Consider the following 26030-nt stretch of genomic DNA (forward strand, 5'->3'; position numbering starts at 1 on the left):
AGAATCAGCGATAGTACAGTGTAAACAACACGCGTTCTTTAATTTTTATTCAAGAACGAATTAAGAAAAACATGAAAATATGAATATAAATGTTCTTATATGTTTTAATTAGAGCTATTTTGTTCTCAGAATAACATTAGTTTAGAACTATTCGGTTTTCAGAATGTATAATAACAACAATCCCAACCAATTCGGCATTATGAATCTGTTGCAATTTCTCACATTTCTCGTCAAATTTAAAAACATGGTTAAAAAAACAAAATAAACTTTTGTAGCTTGCATGCATTTTTATTCTTTAAATTAGTTTTGAACAGCGAATTAAAACAATGTTTTACTGAGAACAGCCACAAATGTTTTTTTCTTCAAAATCAAAATAAGTATCAAAATCTCGTTTATACATAGATTCGAAAAAGTTGTCAAAAAACAAATATATAACAAATAAATGTTATCAAAGGCAAGATAAGTTACTTTTCTACCGAACTGGATAATTTTCTAGTGTTTTTATTTAATGTAACATGTTTATTCAGCTCGAAAAACGTACAGTGTTTACCGATGTATTGGAAAATTAAAAATGGCGCCCGGCCCGACTCTCTTTGACACGGTAAGTTTGAGAAAAGGAGTTAAAAATAAAAAAAAAACTATACAAAATACTGTTTAAAACTCACCGAATATATGTCAGCCTATGTCACGGTAACATATATTGAGCGAGTTTCTAGCAGTATTTTGTCTACTTTTTTATTTTTAACTCTTTTCCCCAAACTTACTGTTTCAAGAGAGTCGGGCGCCATTTTAAATTTTCCAAAACATCGGTAAACACCGTTTTCAAGCTGAATAAACATCTTACATTAAATAAAAACACTAAAAAATTATCCAGTTAGGTAGAAAAGTAACTTGCTTTTGATAACATTTGTTATATATTTGTTTTTTTGACAACTTTTTCGAATCTATGTGTACAGTAATACAAACCATCAAAATCTATATCAATATTCTTGAAATTTTAAAAGCAGTTAGAAATTATTTTTGTCTGTTTGTCCTAATTCTTGTAAAGTTTCACATCCTTATTTACATAAGTTTACATATTTAATAGTAATGTGATATTCCAAATTTAATCCATAACATTTTCAAAAGCCAATAATTATGAACCGCTAACAGTAAATATGAGTGATGAACGCTCTCTTTGAAAAAAAGCTCTCTTAACTTCACCTCTAATCCAAATTATGTGTGGCAAGTCTCCTCCTAAAACACTCTTTAACCCTAACAATAACACTAAGTTCGAGTGGCAAGCCCCCCCCCAACAAAATACCTCTGTAAGCCACATACAAGCATCTAAAACAAACAAACAAAAAATAGATCCTTCCTTAAAGAAAAATACACATAAAATAAATTGGTTAACTGTCCTAAAATGCTAGAATGGCCAGGAAATGGTGAATTATTTTACATTAAATTTTTGTGAAACTAACCGCTTCCCCTTCTAATATTGTTTTTTGTTAGCTTTGTCTCTGATAAGTTTTCAGTATGTTCACACATAATTTTCCTTAGCCCTACAATTAATTCAAAGTCCGAATGGCAACCCTCCACATATTCTCATTGCATAGAAACCCTCTTAAAACTACACATAATCATCTTAAAAAAAAAAAAGCATGCATATTTTCCCATAGAAAAAAAACAGTTAACTGCCCTAAAATGCTAGAATGACCTGTAATAGGAAATTATTTTACATTCAATTCTAAAATAATTTGTTTATCTTTCATTAAAGTTTTTCATGGCATTTTATACATAATTTCCTAAAAAGGTAGAATCACATTTTGGAGGGGTGGTCAGAAGGAGTTGAGTGGGGTTAAACAGAAGGTGTTAATCTACAATAATACCAAAGAAATATTGCAATATATTCATTTTTAAATGGTCTTATGTTTAGATTTAAGTTTTTTGTACATAAAGCACATTACAATTCAACTTTGAGTTCTCCAACTTTTCTGTTTATGGATACATGGCATTTTTAAGGAATTGCTGCATATTTATGCACATTTACTGCAGATTATTTGGAAACCATAAACTTTGGGAGATTTTCAGTTGCATATTCTGATTCCTTGTACAAAAATACACTTATATGGTAAATTTCATTTCTTAGTCTTGTGTTTTAACAAAGATATGACATTTTTACTGAAAAAGTAGTGTAAAAAATGTGACGAAACGCATATGGTCTTAAAGAGGGAAAAATATCCAAACGTGTGAGGCACAAAAATAGCCATAACTTCCTTAATTTTAATCAGATTTTAAAAATTTTAAAAGATTCTTTCTTAGCTCATCAAGCTCTTTCTATGCATACCAATATTGAAATATTTTAAGCTATTTCAATTTTTTCATGTGTATTGCTAGTTTAACACATTTTTTTAAGATGATGATTTTCAGTTCTTTTATCATAAAGAAGGAACCAGTCATTACTTATAATAGCTGAAAGGGAAACATTCTTCAGATGATAGACACATTACTTATATGAATTTTATACGTAAAATTCTTTATACAGATGAGTGGAACACAAGTTCTTATAATACAAATTCACAATACCTTGTCTGTAGAATAACATAACACAAGACAGTTGCTACAAAATGCTGATGACGTCCTTTATTTCTTGACCGGTCAGTGGTTTCGCATCAAGGAATTCAAAGTTTCTACATGATTTCAACTTCCAACCTTTCGCCCCCAAAGGTGGATGTCAGCTCTGTCTGTCCGACCCTGTCCCGGCACTGACTTCTCTCTGACTGATTACCCTGACTGACTCTAACTATATTGAGAACTCCTCTCTTACTCATGAAGTCATTGTATGACCAATTAACGTGCATATCAATCCCGTGGCCTGACATGCCTCACATTGCCTAAAACATGCCGAAAACATGTGCATCGACCACATATGCTTGAAAAGAAAAATTCTCTAACTTCATTTCCAACTAACCTATTTTTCAAATATGTTTATCATTTTCATTTCAAATTCCTTATTTTAATTTCATTTCACTTTCATAAACAGAATTGAATCATCAAATTCCTTTTTCAATAACATTACTAACAACACATTCCTTTTCAATAACATATCTGTATTATTTATTTTAAACTTATGATCGGAATTCTTAATTCCAAACCTACTTCCCAGGTTCGAATTCTCGGATTATCCTATCTCATTTTTACTTGCAAGAACATGCGACTGTTCTCTAACACGAGTATTAAAAAATACCGCAACATGAGATGTTTCACAACTGGAATAAAGAGAAAGAAACGCCTTTTCTTTAAGTTCGGAACTTTGGTGGCTTTAGCCAGAATTAATCTCCCTTTCTGGCTGTAAACAAGTTAGTAAATATGGGCCACTATACTTGAAAAATAGTCACATTTTACTTATCAGTTTTTGCCTGTAAAAAAAAAAAAAAAAAAAAAAAAATAATAATAATTTAGACACTAATGTACAAGATTATTAAAAGAAAATAAGAAATCCAGTTGATTTTTACGGGTATTCAGGTCTGTTTTGAAGGAATATCACTTTTAAAATTGTTGCCGACAAGTAGTTTTCTTGATATAAGAACCTTTATTATCCAATGTATTCTGTATTGTTTTCACAGGTCGTCATGTTTGTTTTTGTGCACACCTTCAGTTTACGCAAAAGAATTTGCTAAACAAATACATCGTGAAAATTAAATTTAACTTGCAAGTACTATAAAAAAAAATCAGGGTACTTGTACAGTTTAATCAAGACATTAAAAAATGAAAATATCAAAAAAAAATTTTAATTGTACGTATCCGTTATGGAACGAAATTCTCCGAAAAAGAAAATTTCATTTAATTTTATCAAGTAGTTTTTTTTTTTTAATTTTTTTTTTTTATTTTACAGTGAAAAAAAACAATTTTTTATGATACCGACTAAAAGGTTTGATGTTTAGGAAGAAAAGCTAGTATTAAAGATAGTGAGGTGTGTCAACGCTTTAACTGGAGTTATCTCCCCGTGGCATGTTCAATAAATTTCATAATGGCTGACTTCAACATAAAAACGTTTTTTTCCGCTTTAAAAAAAAAAAGAAAACTACTCGATCAAATAAAGTGAAAATTTTTTCCGGAGATCTTCAGTCCAAAACGGATACGTACAATATAACTTTTTTTTTTTTTTTTTTTTTTTCAATATTTTCAAGTACCAAAAATAGTGTTGTGATATATAAGCATAAGCACTTTTTTTTTCTTTCTTTTCTGATAATTTGGTAGATTACAGTCTAATTGATGACAATCCGATGAAAAAAAAACTGGAAAAAAACAAGAAAATAAGGAGCAAATTGCTTAAAAAAGCCAAATTCACGTTGTCTTAAGAAGTTCTCCTGTTGCAAATGTGTGTACGCCCCTGATCTAGAGCTTCCCTTTTGCTTTAACATTACACTAAAAATGTTACTTAGGAGAGAAGGATATCTGATTCTCAAAACGGCGCCAGATAAATGTATAAATTAATTCATGTTGTATAGCCACATATTAAAGTGACGTCTAGACATACGTTATACAGCAGGGTATCACACAGGGATATCTTACAGTTCGTATTTGCATAAAGGTATTATATTTTCTAAGAAAAAGAATATATGATTCATACCTTTGCTTTATCCAGGAGTTCTTCGGTCTTCACTACTGGGCTCTGTAATGAAACGTGCAACGACCAACACCATAACCGATTGAGACACCTGTTTTTTTCTTATTTTGTGAAACCACAGAAACGCCGACGACGTTATATTTTATAAAATATAAATTTATTTCAGCTGTCTCAGTGGTCTTCACAAGGAGTCTGCGTTACGTGTCTACATGCTTGTTCCTTCCAGCCCCGCTTCCCGGCTTTGAAGCACGTCTGCTCACTTTCAAAGTACGGTTGTTATTCTATTATATATATATATATATATATATATATATATATATATTGTTCTCCAAAAACGTATAAATTGAGTCGTGTTGTATAGCCACGTATCAAAGCGACATATGTTATACAGTGGGGTATCACACTGGAATATCTTACAGTTCGTATTTACATAAAAGGTATACTATTTCATAAGAAGAAGAATATAGATGCTTCGTACCTTTTCTTTATTCGGGAGTTTTTTTTTTGTCTTCTCTGCTGGGCTCTGTGATGAACCATGCAACGGCCAACACCATAACTGATTGAGACACTTGTTTTTTCTTTTGTGAAACCACAGAACAACACTTTATATTTTTAAAATATAAATTTATTTCAGCTGTCTCGGTGGTCTTCACAAGGAGTCTGCATTATGTCTACATGCTTGTTCCTTTCGGTTCCACTTCCCGGCTTTGAAGCACGTCTGTTCACTTTTGGGTATTTGTACAGTTTAATCAAGACATTAAAAAATGAAAATATCAAATAAAAAAAAAGGTTATATTGTACGTATCCGTTTTGAACTGATGATCTCCGAAAAAAAAAAAAAATTTCACTTAATTTGATTGAGTAGTTTGTTGTTTTTCCAGAGGAAATTTTTTTTATGAGAGCGCGTTGAAGGCAGACATCTTGGATTTAAAAAAATTTTTGTTTGGAGTTCAGAAACACTGCAGGGATATAACTCCAGTTAAAGCGCCGACACTCCCTCCCCATCTTTAATACTAGCTTTTCTTCCTAAAAATCGAACCTTTTGCTCAGTATCATAATAAATTGTTTTTTTTGCTGTAAAACAAAAACTATTTGATGAAATTAAGTGAAATTTTTTTTATGAGAGCGCGTTGAAGGCAGACATCTTGGATTTAAAAAAATTTTTGTTTGGAGTTCAGAAACACTGCAGGGATATAACTCCAGTTAAAGCGCCGACACTCCCTCCCCATCTTTAATACTAGCTTTTCTTCCTAAAAATCGAACCTTTTGCTCAGTATCATAATAAATTGTTTTTTTGCTGTAAAACAAAAACTATTTGATGAAATTAAGTGAAATTTTTTTATGAGAGCGCGTTGAAGGCAGACATCTTGGATTTAAAAAAATTTTTGTTTGGAGTTCAGAAACACTGCAGGGATATAACTCCAGTTAAAGCGCCGACACTCCCTCCCCATCTTTAATACTAGCTTTTCTTCCTAAAAATCGAACCTTTTGCTCAGTATCATAATAAATTGTTTTTTTTGCTGTAAAACAAAAACTATTTGATGAAATTAAGTGAAATTTTTTTTTTCCGAGAACTTTGTTCCATAACGGATACGTACAATTTAAACTTTTTTTTTTTTTTTCGATATTTTCATTTTTTAATATCTTGATTAAACTGTACAGGTACCCACTTTTGTGACAAAACTCATATTCCTCAATGTAATCTTCTTGACCTCTTAGTTCCGTTACGTCCTCATTCAATTTAGCTAATTTATGTAAACATCTTCAACTAAACCCATTTTTACATTCCAGACCAATTCTATTCTCTAAACAATAAATAACTTCCAATCTAAATTATTTTAACAATATCACTGGATAGATAAATAGATAATAATTAATTTAACTTTTAACCACGTTATTATCTAGCAGAAAAAAAATGAAAAAATGAAAAGACAAAAAGGAAAGAAGGGCCAAACTGCTTAAAAAAAAAGAAAAAAAAAGGGCCAAATTTGTGAAATTTAGGCTTAAAAAGTCAAATGGTTCCAAAATGGGGGATCAATTTACTAGAATGTTGTGTTAAAAACAGAGCACCCTTTACAAATCTTTAAATATTAAATTTTTTTTACTTTTTTTATAGTTTGGTAGATTAATGTCTATTCAATAATAATCTGCTGAAAAACTGAGAAAAAGATAAAAATAAAAAAAAAATCTGGGGGAGGGGGTCTTGCTCGTATACACGTCAACCCTGTTTTTATCCATGCTCCTTTTTTTTGTGTATGTGTATTGATATTCATATTAAAAACCTGTTTTCAATTTATTTAAAAAGAAAATACAACTTTTATATATGGATCATGGAATTGCATTCATCTGCAAAAAATCTAGCTAATTTGCATATTCTTTTAAACATTCATTTTAATTAATTACTTATTAGCTTTTTTTGGTTTTCTTATGCGATGACCATCTTTAGTTAACTATTACGTGTAATTATATTCATGCAGATATTCTACATGATTTATACTTACGTAAAAAGGTTATAGTAAACACAAACCTCTTTCTATATATATTTATGTATGCGTGTGTATATATATTTGTTTAAAAAATTTTGCCTACCAAACTCCTCTGTCAATTTTTGGTCTACAGACATGAAACTTCATATATAACATATTCAAACTCATGCAAAACTTTATAGTTGGTTTTAGCCGGGGAAAATCTGTGTGAAAATTAAAAAATGAAATTTGTCAGGTGAAGGTCGAATGACAGCATTACAAATATGCATGCATAACGTAATAGCTATTGGTGCATGTTTTAATTTTTAACCTTGCAGCAAACATGTCTTCATAGCTCAGTCATTAACCTCAAAGGAAAAAGTAGATTGTAAGCTAAACGTTTTGGTTTCGATTCTCACTGGTGGTGCACCAGTCATGTGTTTTTCTTTTTTCTTTTTTTTTCTTTTCTTTTTTTTCTTTTCATTTTCTTTTCTTTTCTTTTTTTTTTCTTTTCCTTTTTTTCTTTTCTTTTTTTCTTTTCCTTTTTTTCTTTTCTTTTTTTCTTTTATTTTTTTCTTTTCTTTTCTTTTATTTTTTTCTTTTCTTTTTTCTTTTCCTTTTTTTCTTTTTCTTTTCTCTTTTTCTTTTTTTCTTTTCTTTTTCTTTTTTTTCTTTTTTCTTTTTTTTCTTTTTTTTAAAAACTTTTTAAATCATTACTATATATTGGGTCCAATATAATATAATAATAAATACCAAATCTGCATTAATCAAAATATATTTAAGTGTATTTTATGACCGGGCAATCCCAGGCGGCCTGCTATTCTTAATACAAAAGAAAACAACCTAACAAGAATGGTTCGAAGTATAGAAATAAATAAAAAAAAATTTTTTTCAACTGACATTTTTAAATATATTTAAAAAATCTTTTTTTTTTTCAGAATTTGAACCCGTTGACTTACAAAAGAAGAACTCAATTTCTGAGGTGTTAATCCCGTCGCTTGATGATGCCATCTTAAAGGCGGTCACACTGCGGAAAAACGTGCCAAAAATTTGCCGCAAGCATTGGAAAAATTACAGCAGCCGAGAAATCCGTTATTTGGTATATTACGATTATCATTGTCCTATCTCTTTTTTTTTCTTACCCATAACTGCATAAAAGACATTCTGCTTCGTCGATCATAGTTTTATCAAAACAGCACTCGTAGAGTTTATTCAAGACATTAAAAAATGAAAATATCGAAGAAAAGGTTATATTGTACGTATCCGTTATGGATTGAAGTTCTCCGGAAAAAAATTCACTTAATTTCATCAGGTAGTTTTTTTATACAGCGAAATAAAAATTTATTAGCAAAAGGTAGTTATGTTTTGATTTTAAGGAAGAAAAGCTAGTATTAAAGATGGGAGGGAGTGTTGGTGCTTTAAACTGAGTTATCTCCCCTGTGGCGTCTTCAAAAAAAATTCAAAGATGGCTACCTTCATTGCGCTCTCATAAAACATGTTTTTCCCCTGTAAAAAAAAAAAAAAAAATACCCTCCTGGATTTTTCTCTTACTTTAAGAAGGATTTAATTGCATTATGTATTCTTCCAGCGATACCATATGATCTAATTTTCCTTAGAAGACCATTGTGCCATACCCTGTCAAAAGCCTTAGATATATCGAGGGCTACCGCTCTACTCTCCCCTTTTTTGTCCAGTGAATAGTATATACATTCAGAGATTACAGTTAGGATATCTGCTGTGGAATTGTCGGTCAGGAGTTTAGCAGCTGTAAGGTGATGAACTAGAGTTTGATTAATTAAGGACTCAAATATTTAGGCAAAAAGCAGGAGAAAGCTAAGGGGCGATAATTTAATGGATCAGTTCTTTTGCCAGAATTCTTGAAAATTGGTGCCACAGAAGCGGTTTTCCAGCAGTTAGAAAAGCAAGATTCGTTAAGGCATTTGTTGTAAAGTTTGGAGAGAACTGGAGCAACCTCAGCAGAGCATTTTTTATAAGCACAGCTGGGATGAGATTGGGTTCACTTGCTTTTGAGGTATCTGGGATTTTTATGATACCATGTACCTGAGAAGGGGTAATTTTCAAGTCCTCTAATGTGGCGTCTGTCCGTAAAAGAAAGTCAGGGAGGGAGTGATGTGGAGTTTGAGGCAAACCAACTGGCGAGCAGGTTAGCTTTCTCGGTTGCCATGCAAGCAACCTCATGATTGTTTGATTGTGGGGGAATCGTTGACTGCTCATTAGTTACTACACTGTTGTCTGTGCTTCGATGCGTTTTCTGGTGATTTCAGTGTATTCTGTCTTAGCTGTCGCTATTTCTCTCTTACAATTACTTCTAGCTTCTATATACTTCTGTCTGTTTGAACTGGACTTATGTCGGTTAAATCTGCAGTATGCATGCTGCCTTTGAGCAATGGTAGCTGCACAAGTAGAAGTAAACCATTGGGGAGAGTGAGGCTTGCTATAGAATTTCCGTGTGGGAACATGTGCTTCAATTGCAGTTTTGAACAATTCAGTGATCTCATTTGCACACTGTTCCGCTGGAAGAGAAAAGATATTTCCCCATGGGGCATCTCTGATGAGAGCTCTGATGGCTTCCTATTCAGCCTTTTTATAATACCGTTGTTTTAAGCAGTGGGTCTTCAGAGTACCTCATGGGTCTATCCTCGGACCTTTATTATTCTTGATATTCATAAATGACCTCCCTGATAAAAATGTTTCTGAGATGGGTATATTTGCTGATGACATGACTCGATATAACAGACACGAGGGGAAAACAAATGAACACATATCTAAGGAAATGGCAGAAACACTAGAGGATGACCTCCAATCTGTAGTGGAATCGAGACAAAAATGGATTGTCACATTCAATGCTGCCAAGACTAAGCTTGTTTCCTTCAATAACTACAAGAAACCTTCTCTACCACCAATAGCAATGGCTAAGAACACATTACCCAAAGTTACTTCGTTTAAACTCCTCGTCCTAATGTTTACAGGGAACATGAACTGGAATAAATGCATTGAGAGCATTGCCAAGGCTGCTGCGAAGAAGGTGGGCTCTCTCTACCATGCTAGAAAGCTACTTGCGCTTGAAAGTATCCTGTACCTATATAAGACCACCATTCGCTCATGTATGGAGTATTGTTGTCACATTTGGGCTGGTGCATCTGCTACTTGTCTCTCACTTCTGGACAGGGTTCAAAAGAGAGTTGCCAACCTGATAGGTCCTGAACTGTCATCTAAGCTTCAGCCTCTGTCCCATTAATGAAATGTTGCATCTCTCTGCCTGTTCTACAAGTACTTTAATGATGAATGCGTTGACGAATTACAAGCACTTGTACCCCTTCGACATGAATACCCCCAACAAACCCGACAAGCAGTTAAATCTGACCCCTTGACAGTAGAGATCCCTAGGTGTAAGAAAGCCTTCTCTTCCAATAGTTTCTTCCCCAGAACTGCTAAACTTTGGAACTCCCTTCCGGGATACTGCTTTCCCAACTGTACTGACATGCAGAAGTTCAAGTGTAATGTGAACAGACATCTTGCTGCTCATCTCCCTTCATAATACTCCTGCAAATTATGTGTCCGATAGTAGCCCCCTACTTCAAAGTGGCACTGTGCCTATTTTGGGGTGAAAATTGAATATAAAAAAATTTTTTTTTTTTTTAAATAAAAAAACATGCACTATTTTGGGGTGAAAATTTAATAAATAGAAAAAAAAAATTTTATTTATTTTTTTTTTTTTTCAGAGATCTTCAGTCCAAAACGGATACGTACAATATAACCTTTTTCCGATATTTTCATTTTTTTTTTTAATGTCTTAATTACACTGTACTAGTACCGAAAACATAGCTTCACATCCCATCTCTTGTTTACCTTGCCAGTTAGATAGATGGACAGACAGATAAGCAACAGATAATTTCTCGTGTTCCCAATTACATAAGTTTAAACGATGTTATTATCTAATAATTGTAATTCAACATTAAAAAAAATAAATCAAATGATTTTGTCATGACGTCAAGAATGAGAGTTCAATAGAAACGTTTTAATTTGAATAAAATAAAATACGCATTAAGTGCGCTTGAAAGCCAAATCACAACGTAATATTATGAAAAATAAAAAGGTGTTTAACTTGTTTGAAATTTATCACAAATATATTTCGGAGCTACACTCCATCCTCAGTATTTTGTTTTCTTATTTTTTTTCTTTCTTGCCATGTTGTAAAATTGGAGAAATAAGTCTGTTTGTATAGAGCCGCGTGTTGTATCTGGCGGTTGTATTTTGAAATGTTTGAACTGTGCGTAGGTAACTTGAGAATAACGTCAAGAATGAGAGGTCAATAGAAACGTTGTTTTAATTTGAATAAAATAAAATACGCATCATTCAAATTAAAACGTTTCTATTGAACTCTCATTCTTGACGTTAATCTCGAGTTACCTACGCACAGTTCAAACATTTCAAAATACAACCGCCAGATACAACGCGCAGCTCTATATAAACAGACTTATTTCTCCAATTTTACAACATGACATGGAAGAATAAAAAGAAAAAAAAAGAAACAAAATAACACGCTGAAGATGGAGTATACCTCTGAAATATATTTGATAAATTTCAAACAAATAAAATATTTGTTTATTTTTCTAATATTACGTTGTGATTGGGTTTCAAGCGCACTTGATGCATATTTTATTTCATTGATTTCTGTCTCTCTTTTTTCTTAAAATTTTTTTTTTTTTAAATATTATTTTTTCAGAATTCTGTTCAAATTCAAAATGTTCCTGTATCAAGCAAGGAGCATGTTGAGATTATGGCTGCCGTCAAGGATACATTAGACGATGACCATGGGGATGTGGCCACAACAGTCAAGGCCATTGGGGTCATGTCAAAGGTCAGTATGCGTCATGTAACAGCTGAGAATTGTCTTTTGAAAAGAAATGTCAGCAAATAACTTGCAGCAGTAATTTTGACTCGCGCAACAAATTTTAACGTGCACGTTATTGATAGGTTTGCAACGGCTCAGTTAGTACGTGGAGAGACTGAAAAGTCAGGTATAGCTAACCATACCTGGAAGGAAAAGGGAAACCCTCTATCATTATAGGACGAAGTAAAAATTATAGACAGAACAGTGGAGAGTAAAACTTTTTATATCACGTCTAAATCATAATATCTACGACTCAAGAACGGGGGTTGTGCCTGTCTTTAATTTGCCCGACTTTTACGCGCTATTTTTTACTTTTTTTGATCGCCATGTGTGGATTTGTCTTTTTCGTATAAAAGTGAAACTAATTCAAAACTGGCAGCATTGCCCCCGTCTTTTTGAGGGGCTTGGCCTTTTGGCAAAGATCAAATCACTTTTGTGTAGTATCTATTCTGACAGATACTGCAATTTAAGACCAACTGTCATGAACTGTTGCTAAACATATAGCCACTTCCTAAAAGTGCCTGCAAACAACTCTAAATATGTCTATATTCATTGTTCGATCCTTTTGTTACTCTCACTGCCACACCTTGATTAACAATCATATATCAGCTTCCTTTTGTGTGCCTTTGTGAACAACTTTCTATCTATTATTTTGCTGATAAACCTATTTGTTCTTTTTCTCTTTTTTTTTCTCTTTCTTCCCCATTTCACAACACCATAGTAATAATTTTTTTTTTTTCATTATTAGGATGTTGTGAATGACTGCGGAAAACTGCAGAATCTCTTAATTGTGAAGGACTTGGACACACAGATGAAAAAGTCTACAACTTACAGAGCCTTGTACGACAAAACGCCATCATCGCCCATGAAATGTGCGACGCCACAGAAGAGGTCTCGATCGGCTGAACCATTTGTAGAGGTCGACAAGTTTTTGAGGCGGAATAAGTCACCGCGTTTCAAGTGCGTGTGAATGATAAATTTGTGAACGCTTTTGCACGCGTCTTGTCTCTCGTTGTTTCATTCTGCTAATTCAACATCCGGCCATCAACACGATATCGAAACGGACAATCGTCACTTATGATATTAAAAGAAGGAAAACTTTCTTTCCTCCTCCAATATTATTATTTATTTTTTTTTTTTTTTCCACCACAAACAAGGCACAGTGCCACTTTGAAGTAGGGGGCTACTATCGGGGACCTAAGTTACAAGGGTATTATGAAGGGAGATAAGCAGCAAGATGTTTGTTCACATTACATTGAACTTCTGCATGTCAGTACAGTTGGGAAAGCAGAATCCCGGAAGGGAGTTCCGAAGTCTAGCAGTTCTGGGGAAGAAACTATTACAGTAGAAGGCTTTCTTACATCTAGGGATCTTTACTGTGAAGGGGTGGGATTTAGCTGCTTGTCGGGTTTATCTGGGGTATTTATGTCAAGGGGTCAAGTGCTTGTAGTTCGTCAGAGAATCCACCATTAAAATACTTGTAGAACAGGCAGAGAGATGAAGTTTAGATGAGTTCATGATCTATCAGGTTGGCGACTCTCCTTTGAACCCTGTCAAGGAGTGAGAGACTAGTAGCAGATGCACCAGCCCAAATGTGGCAACAGTACTCCATACATAGGCGAATGGTGGCCTTAAAGAGGTACAGGATACTTTCAGGCGTAAGTAGTTTTCTAGCACGTTAGATGGAACCCACCTTCTTTATTTGTCTTATTATTTTGTCTGTCTCATAAACAATGGCATATATATATATTTAGGGGATTAGAACAAGAGTCTAAAGAGCAGAGTATATTTTAATGTGTTAGTAAATTCATTAATACAATTAAAAGAAAAGAAAACAGTGCTCGTTGTAATGTAGATATATAATAAGCTCGATAGACATACATGTCCTAAAGCTATTTCAATATTTAGTAAGATGATTGATAATTTATAATTAAAATTAAAAATCTGTTTCATAAGGAAGAACAAACAAAAGCAATAAATTGTACGATCGTTTCGGAAACAATGTTTTTATTGTGATAGACACTGAGTCTTGGACAATAATTTTATGATATAGTTTTTTGAGCAGTCTCATCAGCAGAAATTTTGGGTGGTGGTTTTTTAGACACCAAAAATAAACCTAGCATTTTTAAGTATATATATATATATATATATATATATATATATATATATATATATATATATATAAAACATTGAAAGAAGTTTGTGCGAATCGATCAACATTTCCATGTTATCATTGGGACTCCAAATGAATCTCACAGTCAGAAACCTAGAAATATATATTTAGTATACATCACAATAACTTTTATTTAAAAATATTTTGGCTACATATATGCAACCATTTCAGCTACAGCTTATCTAGGTTTAGCTTTTTCTAATAATTTTTTCCTTTTCTATTGTTCACCCCAAATAAGGCCTATTTTAACTCATTTTATTGTTATGACCTTCCATTTATTGTGGTCCTGGATATAACCTTAAACTATATCCAGTGGTGAGGCCCCAACTTGTGGGTTTTGGGGAGTGTGGAGCCACCCTTTAATTGCCATTGCTCCCAGGTCCACTCTGACTCGGAGTGGTAGTACCTGTTAGGGTCCCAACTATGGGTTGAATATAATCTGATTTAAAAAACAAATATACTCCATTAAAAATCGTTCCTCAAAATAACTAGATTCGGCATTAAATAACCTGAAAAAGGTTGATATGCCGCAAAACGAAAACCAACCAAAACACAACCAACAATCCATTTCTTGTCATAAATAATTTTACCAAGAATTCTTCATAAGTTTTGGTTTCGATTATAGCTACTGGCAGTCCATTAATCTATTTTTTAAAATATAATTTTATCAAGAATTCTTCATAAGTTTTGATTTTGGTTTCGATTTTAGCTGATGGCACATTAGTAATGTTTTTTTTACAATTAATTTTATCAAGAATTCTTCATAAGTTGGTATTTTTTTTTTTTTTTTTTTTTTTTTTTTTTTTTTCAGGGATTTTATTTTATGCATATGGGAATTTCTCATACTCCGAGTTCACAAGGTAAACGTTAATGGTTAGAAACCATACAAACTAGCGATTCAGTTCGAAAAACAGGTAGTGTTGAGTGTTAAGCACCAAGAAAAAATGGCTGACGCAAGGAGATCACATTTTTGGAGTCTAGGTAATCGCTCAAAAATAGAAAATTAAACAAAATACAAACCCAGAGGCTTGTCAAAACATGGAGCCTCCCCAAGACGAGAGCCATCCATTTCAATTGATGCCAGATGGGGATCAGAGCGTTGATGATGTAAAGATAGAAGCTTGGTTTTGATGCATTAAAAGTGACCAGCCACCTCTTCCCCCATTGTACCACGCGCTCAAGATCAGAGGAGAGAGAATCAGAGAGAACTTTGTCATTTACAGCCTTTGATGTGTTGCCATAGATGGTCATGTCATCAGCATAGATGTCAACGAATGATTTAAGTATGTGTTTAGGGAGATCATTGATGTAGATCTGGAAGAGAGTTGGGCCCAGGATGGACCCCTGGGGGACTCCAGTATTAATACTGTGGGCCTCTGATTTCTGCCCATCAACCACTATTATGAACCTATCAGAGAGAAATGATTTAATGACTGAGAAAACATTTCCAGTAATACCGTAACCTGAAATCTTGTGAAGTAGGCCCTTATGCCATACCTTATCGAAGGCAACAATATTCCATGCATGGATGAATTGCAGCTTTGTAAACATATAGGATGCTCTCTGGTGGGAGTAATTTTCTAGCACGGTACGGGGAGCCCACTTTCTTTGCAGCAGACTTTGCAATATCCTCAATGCATTTGTTCCACTTCATGTTGTCTGTGAATGTTAAGCTGAGGTGTTTGAAGGAAGAGTTCTCAGGCAGGGTGTTATTAGTCATAGCTATCAGTCACTGGGAACAAAGTCTTCTAATTGTTAAAGGAAAGCCGCTTAGTCTTAGTAGCATTAAATGTTACCATCTGTTTACGGCCCCATTCTACTAGGGACTGGAAGTCGTTTTCTAGGGATTCTGCCTGACAAAGTTTGCTGAAACATGTCTGCACATGTGTAGCTAAAGTGTTTGTATGAAGAAAAATTTATACTAAATATATAGCTCTATTTTTATCTTGAGCACTACTATATAAATGTAAGAATTCATTGGATTAACTCTAATGAAGAAAACATTGCCAGAATGATTTTTTTTTTTTAATTTAAAAAAGTTTGTTTCTTATATAAAATATATACACGCATACATCAATATATATTATATATATAAAAAAAACGGGCCCCAGCTCTAATTAGGCCCTGTTTCTTACTGTTTTGTCCGAATGAAATGAAACTTTGGTTATAACTAGTTTATTATATCCAAAACATCACATCAAAACACTAGGGACTTTGGCCTTTTTTTCTCCGTTCTACAGCATATGTTCTAGATGGCATTTTTTTTTTTTTTTTTTTTTTTTTGGTCACCCTGTAGAAAGAGGTTTGTGTTTACTATAAACTTTTTATGCAAATATTATGCAAGTATAAATCATGTAGAATATCTGCATTAATATAATTACACGTAATCTATATATATATAAAAGCGAAAATGTGTTAGTGTGTGTGTGTACTTTTTGGACTTCTCGTGGGGGTAGGCGCTTAAAACTTTATATGCTGTCTAAATAATATCATGACTTAACGGGAGTCGCATGTATCTTTAATTTGCCCAACTTTTACGCGCTATTTTTGAGATTTTTTTTCAATCATCGTGTCTGTTACGCTTTTCAGTATAATAAAAGCAAATGATGGGGTGGGGGAAACAGAAACTGTCTTGCAGCGCAAATCGTGTCATGTTTGACCTTAATAAGGTCAAACATCTTGCAATTTAACTTTCTCGCACCTGACAATTTCACTTTATAAACGTTAAATTAAGACTGCTTTCCCTTCCTCATGGCCGAGATGGTTAGGTGTCTGAGTTTTTTCCCCCCTTTCGTTTTCACCTTCGCGTCAAGGCTTCGGGTTCGAGCCTACCTTCCTATTAAAACTTTTTTTTTTCTTTTACACCTCCAAACACCCGCCCAACGTTTTTTTTTTAAACAGGGTTGTTTTATCTACCCCTCCCCCTCCAACAACACACCAACACACACACCTCCAAACACCCGGGCAACACCGGGTACCTCCGCTAGTAGTTAACTAAAGATGATCATCCCATAAGAAAAAAAAACTAATCGGAAATTAATTAAAATGAGTGTTTAAAAGAATATGCATAATATTTGTGTAAAAAAAAAAGTTAAATACAAACCTCTTTCTGTATATATTTATGTATGCGTATATATATTTGCTTTAAAAATTTTGCCTACCAAACTCCTATCAGTTTTTGGTCTACAGACATGAAACTTCATATATAAGGTATTCGAACCCATGTAAAACGTTACATTTGGGCTTTAGCCGGGGGGGAAATTCGTACAAAAGTGTGAAAATGAAGAAAAAAAATTAAATTTGCCAGATGAAGATGAACGACAGCATTATGAATATGCATGCATAACGTAATAGCTATCGGGTCATGTTTTAATTTTTAGCCTTGCAGCAAACATGTCTTCATAGGTCAGTCATAAACGTCAAAGGAAAAAGTAAATCGTAAGCTAAACGTTTTTGTTTTGATTCTCAGTAGTGGCGCACAAATTTTTTTTTTTTTTTTTTATAAATCATTGCAATATATTTGGTCCAATATAATTAATAAATACAAAATCTGGATTAATCAAAATATCATATTTAAGCATATTTTACGATCGATACTTCTTTTGTATGCCTCGTCATCTCTTCCTCTGGAGTGTTCCATGCAGGATAGTCTGTACAAGTCATTCTGAACGTGTTGTGTGCCCATACCATCTGAGTTTCCTGTTCTTCACAGTGGTCAGTAGTTCTTTATAGTGACGCGATTGTTGAGTGACCTCTCTGCGAACTTCATTATTGGTAACATGGTTCTTGTATGACATTTCAAGGAGTCTTTTGGGGCATCTCATTTCTACTACTGTAGAGCCTCCTTTGTCAGTCTACGTTCAGCGTCCATGCTTTGCATGCGTAAAGCAGGATTAAGAGGATTAGCCCGTTCGGTAGCTTCGCTTTGTTTCCGAGAAAATTTTAAAAAAAAATTTTTTTTTTTTTTAAATTTATTTTATTTTATTTTTTTTTACATTTTCACCTCAAACAAGGCACATTGCCGCTTTGGTGTAGGGGGCTACTGGGGTACTATGTAGGGAGTTGGGCAGCAAGATGTCGGTTCACGTTACACTTGACCTTCGACATGTCGGTATAGTTGGGGAAGCAGGGACCTGGAATGGAGTTCCAAAGTCTAGCGGTTCTGGTGAAGAAACTACTGGAGTAGAAAGATCTTTTACATCTAGGGATCTCTACTGTGTGGGGGTTGGATATTGCAGCCTGTCGGGTTTGTCGAGGGTGTTCACGTTGTAGGGGCAAACTACTTGCAGTTCATCAGAGCATTCACCATTAAAATACTTGTAGAACAGGCAGAGGGATGCAACATATCGTCTATAGAGGTACAGGATACTTTCAGGTGTTAGTAGTTTTCCAGCATGGTAGAGAGAGCGTATCTTCTTCACAGCAGTCTCTCAATGTAATTGTTCCAACTCATTTCCTGTGGAGGTTAGACTAAGGAGTTTAAAAGATGTACTTTCAGATAAAGAGTCATTGGGCATTACTATTGGTGGCAGAGAAGGTTTCTTGTAATTATTGAAGTGAACAAGTTTAGTCTTGGCAGCATTGAATCTGACCATCCATTTTTGTCCCCATTCTGCTACAGATTGGAGGTCATCCTCTAGTGTTTTTGCCATATCTTTAGATATGTGTTCATTTGTTTTCTTGTCGTGTCAGTTATAGAGTGTGGTGTCATCAGTATATATATATATATATATATATATATATATATATATATATATATATATAATCTTTAAGTTAAATGGGATAAAAAGAGCTGTTTACCCATCTCCTCAGAGGAAAAAATATTAGCAAATATTATAAATGGTTTATACCTAATTTGCTAAAAGCAATAAACATAGAAAATCATAATTAAAAGTTTTTAAAGTTTTTTAATCCTAGAGTAAGGGAAATTATATATTGGTTCTGAATTTGTTTTCTTGTCGTGTCAGTTATAGAATGTGGTGTCATCAGTATATATAAGGACAACAAGAGTATGAAATGAAGACACAAAACTATATATAGGTAGATATAAAGTGGGTCATTTATTGAATAATCGAATACAGGCAAAATTTGGGGGATAGAAGGGACTCTTTATGCCAGGGCATTTCGAAGCCTAACGCTTCTTATCAGAAGAGTAGAGAAGGTGCTAGGTAGCATGGTGGGGATTATTCAATGAATGATCCACTCTATATCTACCTATATAAAGCATTGTGTCTTCATTTCATTCTCTTGTTGTCCTATTGTATAAGCTCCAATAATTATTGTTGAGCTTGGCATTATCCGGATAAGTCTCCTTTTGTGGAATTGATCTTCATCTTTTCTCTTTTACTTAAAGCAATGTATATATATATATATATATATATATATATATATATATATAAAAATCCAACGTTACTAATTTCCATAGATAAAGTAGCCACCAAAAGTTTTAATAATAAATACAAAAGTACTCAATACCGAAGTAGAGCAAGGTATACGCCTGAAGAGGTCTCTAGTTGCTAGTAACCAACTGACCGAAACATGCTCATTATTGTGTAGCAACATATTACTACTTATGTAGAAACATTGCGGCATTGAGCACTCTTGTATTAACCTTGTTAAACTTCATTGGTTGCTTAACCTCTGGAAAACAATAATCTCAGATTATATGAAATATATATATATATATATGAGTAGGTAGTAGTTTACTTGAAGCATTGTTGGTAAAGAAATATATAGAATTTTTTTTTTTTAAGCCAAAGACAATGCGGGGAAAGACCGGAATTATGAAAGTAAAGAAAGAAAAACAAACAAAGGTTGATGGGTGTGCTTGAATAGAGGAGTGTCTAGCCTTTATTCGTCTATCTTTCCTCGCCTCAATGAAGAGTAGAGAAGGTGCTAGGTAGCATGGTGGGGATTATTCAATGAATGATCCACTCTATATCTACCTATATAAAGCATTGTGTCTTCATTTCATTCTCTTGTTGTATAAGCTCCAATAATTATTGTTGAGCTTGGCATTATCCGGATAAGTCTCCTTTTGTGGAATTGATCTTCATCTTTTCTCTTTTACTTAAAGCAACATTATATATATATATATATATATATATATATATATATATATATATATATATATATATATAAAATCCAACGTTACTAATTTCCATAGATAAAGTAGCCACCAAAAGTTTTAATAATTTAATACAAAAGTACTCAATACCGAAGTAGAGCAAGGTATACGCCTGAAGAGGTCTCTAGTTGCTAGTAACCAACTGACCGAAACATGCTCATTATTGTGTAGCAACATATTACTACTTATGTAGAAACATTGCGGCATTGAGCACTCTTGTATTAACCTTGTTAAACTTCATTGGTTGCTTAACATCTGGAAAACAATAATCTCAGATTATATGAAATATATATATATATATATATATATATGAGTAGGTAGTAGTTTGCTTGAAGCATTGTTGGTAAAGAAATATATAGAATTTTTTTTTTTTTTAAGTCAAAGACAATGCGGGGAAAGACCGGAATTATGAAAGTAAAGAAAGAAAAACAAACAAAGGTAGATGGGTGTGCTTGAATAGAGGAGTGTCTAGCCTTTATTCGTCTATCTTTCCTCGCCTCAATGTATAATTAGTTATAACCAAGTTGTTGGTATGTCCGGTGTATGTAAAGTCCGTGGGTGGTATGGAACTTTGATTAATTTCGAGAGAAAGGGACTTCTCTTTTTCAAAATATAGACGAATAAAGGCTAGACACTCCTCTACTCAAGAACACTCGTCTACATTTGTTTGTTTTTCTTTCTTTACTTTCATAATTCCGGTCTTTCCCCGCATTGTCTCTGGCTTTAAAAAAAAAAATTATATATATATATCTCAGCTGACCAAAACATACTCATGAATATTTAGCAACATATAAATGTTTATGTAAAAACAAATAAAAACTATAGCTTGACCATATTTTGGTATTGAGCACTCTTGTATTAACCAATGTCATGTAGCCACATATTACTGCTTTTATTTATTATATATATATGAAAATGCATAAAAAATGAATACGAAAAGTTGAAAGTTTATAACTTTTCTGGATTCGTTTTCTATTGGTGACGTGCAGGAATACAAAATATTATGAAAAACATGTAAAAACTCACTGAGGAAGGCTGAAGGTACAATCGAAAATAGTTCTTGTAAAAAAAATTTTTTTCATACAGGGTGACACCAAAAAAAAAAAAAAAAGGGACATTCAATTGTTTTTCTGAGCATTTTACAGTCAACGGAGAAAAAATGGCCAAAGACCCTAGTGTTTTGATGTGATGTTTTGAATATAATAAACTAGTTATGACCAAAGTTTCATTTCATTCGGACAAAACACTAAAAAACGAGGCCTAATTAGAGTTAGGGCCCCCCCTTTTTTTTTTTTTTTTTTTTTTTTGAGTCACCTTGTAATAATATTTTGTATTCCTGCAGGTCATTAATAGAAAATAAATGCAGAAACGTTATAAACTTTTATATTTTCGTGTTCATTTTTTTATGCATTTTTGTATAAATATATACTTCCCAAGGAATACACGCGAATACGCACATATAATATACATATATTCATATATTATATGGTAAGAAAAAAAATAAGTTTATCTGAAAAATTGTTTTTCCAAAATAGTATTTTCTTCTTTAATGTTTTGTTTGTAATAAATAATTTTTTACTTTGATGAAATGTTCTCTTTTTTTTAAATATTAAATAAATTTTAATGTTTTTTTTTTATTATTATTATTCCCTTTTTTTTTAAGCATATGAAATAAATTTTAATGCGTTTTTGATGGATTTTTTTATTGTTCCCTTTTTCCTTTATTTTTATTTTTTTTTTTACATATCAAATAATTTTTTTTTTTCATTTGAAAACGTTTTGGGTAGAATTGGTTGAATTAAATGTGTTATTTTTTTGCTTGACGTTTAAAAAAATATTTTTTTTTGTAAAATATTTAGGTGTACTAAAAGTATTTTTTTTTATTTATTTATTTTTATTTTTTTTAAAGAAATTATAACAGAATATCAAGCCATGAATGTATCAAATTCCGAGATTAAATACTAACATATGTCCAACGGCTTTAAGAAATTGATTTCTACGATAACCTATCTCTGCCCAGGCCTTTATCTCTCTTAACTCCATCCTTATCACTTTTTCCCATGTTTTCCTTGAACTTTTATGGAACTGACCCTTCTACATCTACTAACCAAAGAATTTTCATCTGTTCTTTCAATGTGACCATACCATCAAAGTCTACTTTTCTACACCCATCTCCCTATGTTGCATGTCAAGACTATGCACACACGCACACACATGCAGGACAGTCGGAAGCTAAAATGCACCCAGTGATATCGTGAAGCTGTCAAAACTGACGTCGCTGGAGGTGAATAGGTCAAATAATTGACCCCCACAGGTTGAAACACCTGCTAGAGAACAGATCAGTATATATATAAGCAGGTAAAACACGAGTCAAGCAGTCAAAAAGCGATAACAGCACGAGATGTTGCTGAATCTGCCACCTCCTGCTTCGCCCTCCATCTACTGGTTGGAAGCACGCACACGAGACAAGAAATAAAATAATAATTTTATATTTTTCTTACAAACGAATTTGTGTTGCGCGTTTGTTTTTCTTGGCTGACGAGAAACTATTGTTCAACCCGGCTACCATCACACCTGTTCTGACCAGATTTAATCTTCCTCTGATGTCATTAGGTCTAAGTCTATCGTTAATACACACATTACACATCCATCATATCATTCTCATATCATTCCTCTCCATGCAACACATATCCTCAACCCTTACTGTTAATGATTCATTTGCATACATCATTGCATTGCACACACATGCTTGATAGACACTTATTGCTTTACATGCTGGTATGTGTTATATGGCCTTTAGAAACTGACCTTGCTACCTTAACTGTTCTACATCTACTAAACCAAGAACTCTCATCCATTTTTTTTTCAATGTGACCAAACCAACAAAGTCTCCTGTTCTCACACATCTCTCTATACTGTCCAGATTTCTCTGAGGTCCTCAGATCTAAGCTTGTCTTTAAGACTGGCATTACACATCAATCATATCATTCTCGTCTCATTTTTCTCCATGCAACGCATGTCCTCAACCCTCACTGGTCTGATTTCACTTGCCATGCATCATCACTGTTCACATACAATAACCTCCTCTCTTGGTTGTTTGTTACTGTTAACGCTCTGCTGGTTAGTGATAAAAAAAGTGTCCTGAAATTACTCCATTTAATTCTTACGATCACAGTAGCATCTTCTGTGTTCAAATTGTATCACTAATGTATTCACAAACTGACCCTACTACCTCAACTGTTCTACATCTACTAGGACTGAACTGAGACATATTGTAACCCAAAAGAAGCAAGATCACTAACAACAATATTTAGTTACTTCCATGTATGTACCTATGACAAAACAAAAACATCATATTCCAAAAATCATATTTTGATCAAGTTTTATTTTTTAAATAAGAAAATCAAATTTTATGGCTAACTGAGTAGCGACTGTTTCATGTCGCCATGTTTGGTTTGGTTTGGTTTGGTTGTTTTACGGCATATCAACCCCTTTTTGGTTATTTAATGCCGAATCCAGTTATTTTGGAAATAGTATTCATGTTGCATCCAGTTATTTTGTAAAAGGTTTTTATTGTTCGAGCTTTTTGTATCTTTAATGAGTAGTTTGTAGTGTTTGGTTTGGTTGTTTTATAGTGGATTTTATCATTTTTATTCCCTGCCCTGCAGAACATGAATGAGTTTTGCAAAGGGAGAGGGAGGGAAAAAGGGTTACAGTATTAATTTTTGGTACATTTTAAGTTAAGAAGCCAGTCAGAAAGTGGGGGAGATTGGAAATGGGAAGAAGGAAAAAAGGGGTAAAATGTGGGTTTTTGGTTTTGCAGAACATAATTAAGTTTCGCAAAAGGAAGTAGAAAAAAAGAAAAAAAAAGGGCATCAATATTAGTTGCATTTCGTCTCAGGAAGCCAATATCTTCAGACAGCCTAATCTGGTAGCACAAGCGCAATTTTTGAAAACAGGCTGAAGGAACAAACTCGGTTTTAGAAAGTGCCGCTGGAAAAATGGTCGGATCCTTCTATCGCTCCAGTAGATATCTCACTGCTGATGCAATTCTCTATCTATATAAGAGCCAGATACGTCCAAGGATGGAGTACTGTTGCCACATATGGGCAGGAGCTGCTAGAAAAGAATTGTCCTGCCTTGATAGAGTTCAAAATAGACTTCGGGGCCTGGTGGGAGATGTCCTTTTCTCTTCGCTGCAACCTCTGTCTCACAGAAGAGATGTTGCGAGTTTGTCTCTGCTTTATCGTTATTTTCATGGAAAGTGTTCGACTGAGCTTCAATCTATGGTCCCCCCTCGCCAAACTTTCACAAGAAACACTAGACTAGCTGAAAACATTATCAATAATTTTCCCCACTCTTTATCTGTACCTAAACCTAAACGTAGATTCCATGATCAAAGCTTCTTTCTTAGAACTGCACGCCTGTGGAATTGTCTTCCGTTTTCCTGCTTTCCAACTTTCTATAATATGGTTGTCTTCAAGTCCAACGTGAACAAGTTTCTGATGAGCCGTTCCACTTAAGTTAACAAATTTACCGAACTTCCATTACTATCGATTACTATATTGTCCTTTTGACTACTCTACACTCTTTAACCCTTATCCTTGAGTGGCCTATCGGCCTTGATAAGTGGTGACGCCTATGTAAAAAAAAAAAAAGGAAAAAAAGTGATTCTCAACATCGGGAAAGGGAGGGAGGGGGGTCATTGGAAAAACTCAAATTTGCTTAATGATTTTCTTTATAAAGATAAAACTACTTGCTCAATTTACGTAATTTTTGGAATATGACATGCAGATTTTTTTTTTTACTGTTTTTTTTATATAGGGAGAATTCTGGACAAGCACACAATGTTGAAAAAAAAATGCATTTTAATTTGTCAAATTAATCATAATTTGCAATTAACTCAACTAAGTGACTAATCTCTTAGTAAGTTTCTGGCTATCACTCCTACTCTCTCTCACTGTATGCTTGTCAATCACTCCCTATAAAAGCCAAGTACGTCCAAGGATGGAGTACTGCTGCCACATCTGGGCAGGAGCTTCTAAAAACAGCCTATCCTGCCTTGACAGAGTACAAAATAGACTTCGTGGCTTAGTGGGGTATGCCCTTTTCTCTTCCCTGCAACCTCTCTCCCACAGAAGAGACGCTGCGTGCTTGTCTTTGTTTTATCGTTATTTCCATGGCAGGTACTCGTCTGAGCTCCAATCTTTCGTCCCCCCCCCTCATCAATCTTTCACGAGAAACACCGGTCTGGCTGAAACTACTGTCAATAATTTTCCCCACTCTTTATCTATGCCTAAATCCAAACGTAGATTCCATGAGCAAAGCTTCTTTCTTAGAACTGCACGCCAGTGGAACTCTCTGCCGCTTGCCTGTTTCCCATCTGACTACAACTTGGACGTCTTCAAGTCCAACATAAACAAACTCCTGACAAACCGCCCCCTTAAGTAAGACACTATCAACCCCCCCCCCGCCAATACTAATGATTACTACAATACTATCTCATTAATTACTGTACACGCAATAACCCTTATCCCTGACTGGCCTTCGGGCCTTGATAAGTGGGGACCCCCATGTAAAAAAAATCTTTTTTATCACACAAGTTGCACAATTTCAAGTAAAATACATTTTCTGATAATTTTCTTGATAACAAGTTGAGCACATGGTATCCTCTCTCCACGAGTGAAAAATTTACTTTCATCATGACTAATGTTTGTACAAAACTTCCAAAATATCCAAGG

At 33.8% G+C, this 26030-nt stretch overlaps 1 protein-coding gene across 1 annotated transcript in view; it reads left to right on the forward strand.

Annotated features, from left to right (window-relative positions):
- Positions 1–13110, forward strand: part of LOC145270068 (uncharacterized) — a 34420-nt gene extending 21310 nt beyond the window's left edge. The window contains exons 3-5 of the mRNA XM_080125669.1: positions 8013–8173; positions 11822–11956; positions 12738–13110. Of these exons, the coding sequence (XP_079981795.1) occupies positions 8013–8173; positions 11822–11956; positions 12738–12959 (518 nt within the window). The 3' untranslated portion in view covers positions 12960–13110. The remainder of the gene's footprint in view (positions 1–8012; positions 8174–11821; positions 11957–12737) is intronic.
- The last annotated feature ends 12920 nt before the right edge of the window (positions 13111–26030 follow it).

Source organism: Euprymna scolopes, chromosome 46 (assembly GCF_053919585.1).
Source record: "Euprymna scolopes isolate OS-2025 chromosome 46, ASM5391958v1, whole genome shotgun sequence".
NCBI lineage: Eukaryota > Metazoa > Mollusca > Cephalopoda > Sepiida > Sepiolidae > Euprymna > Euprymna scolopes.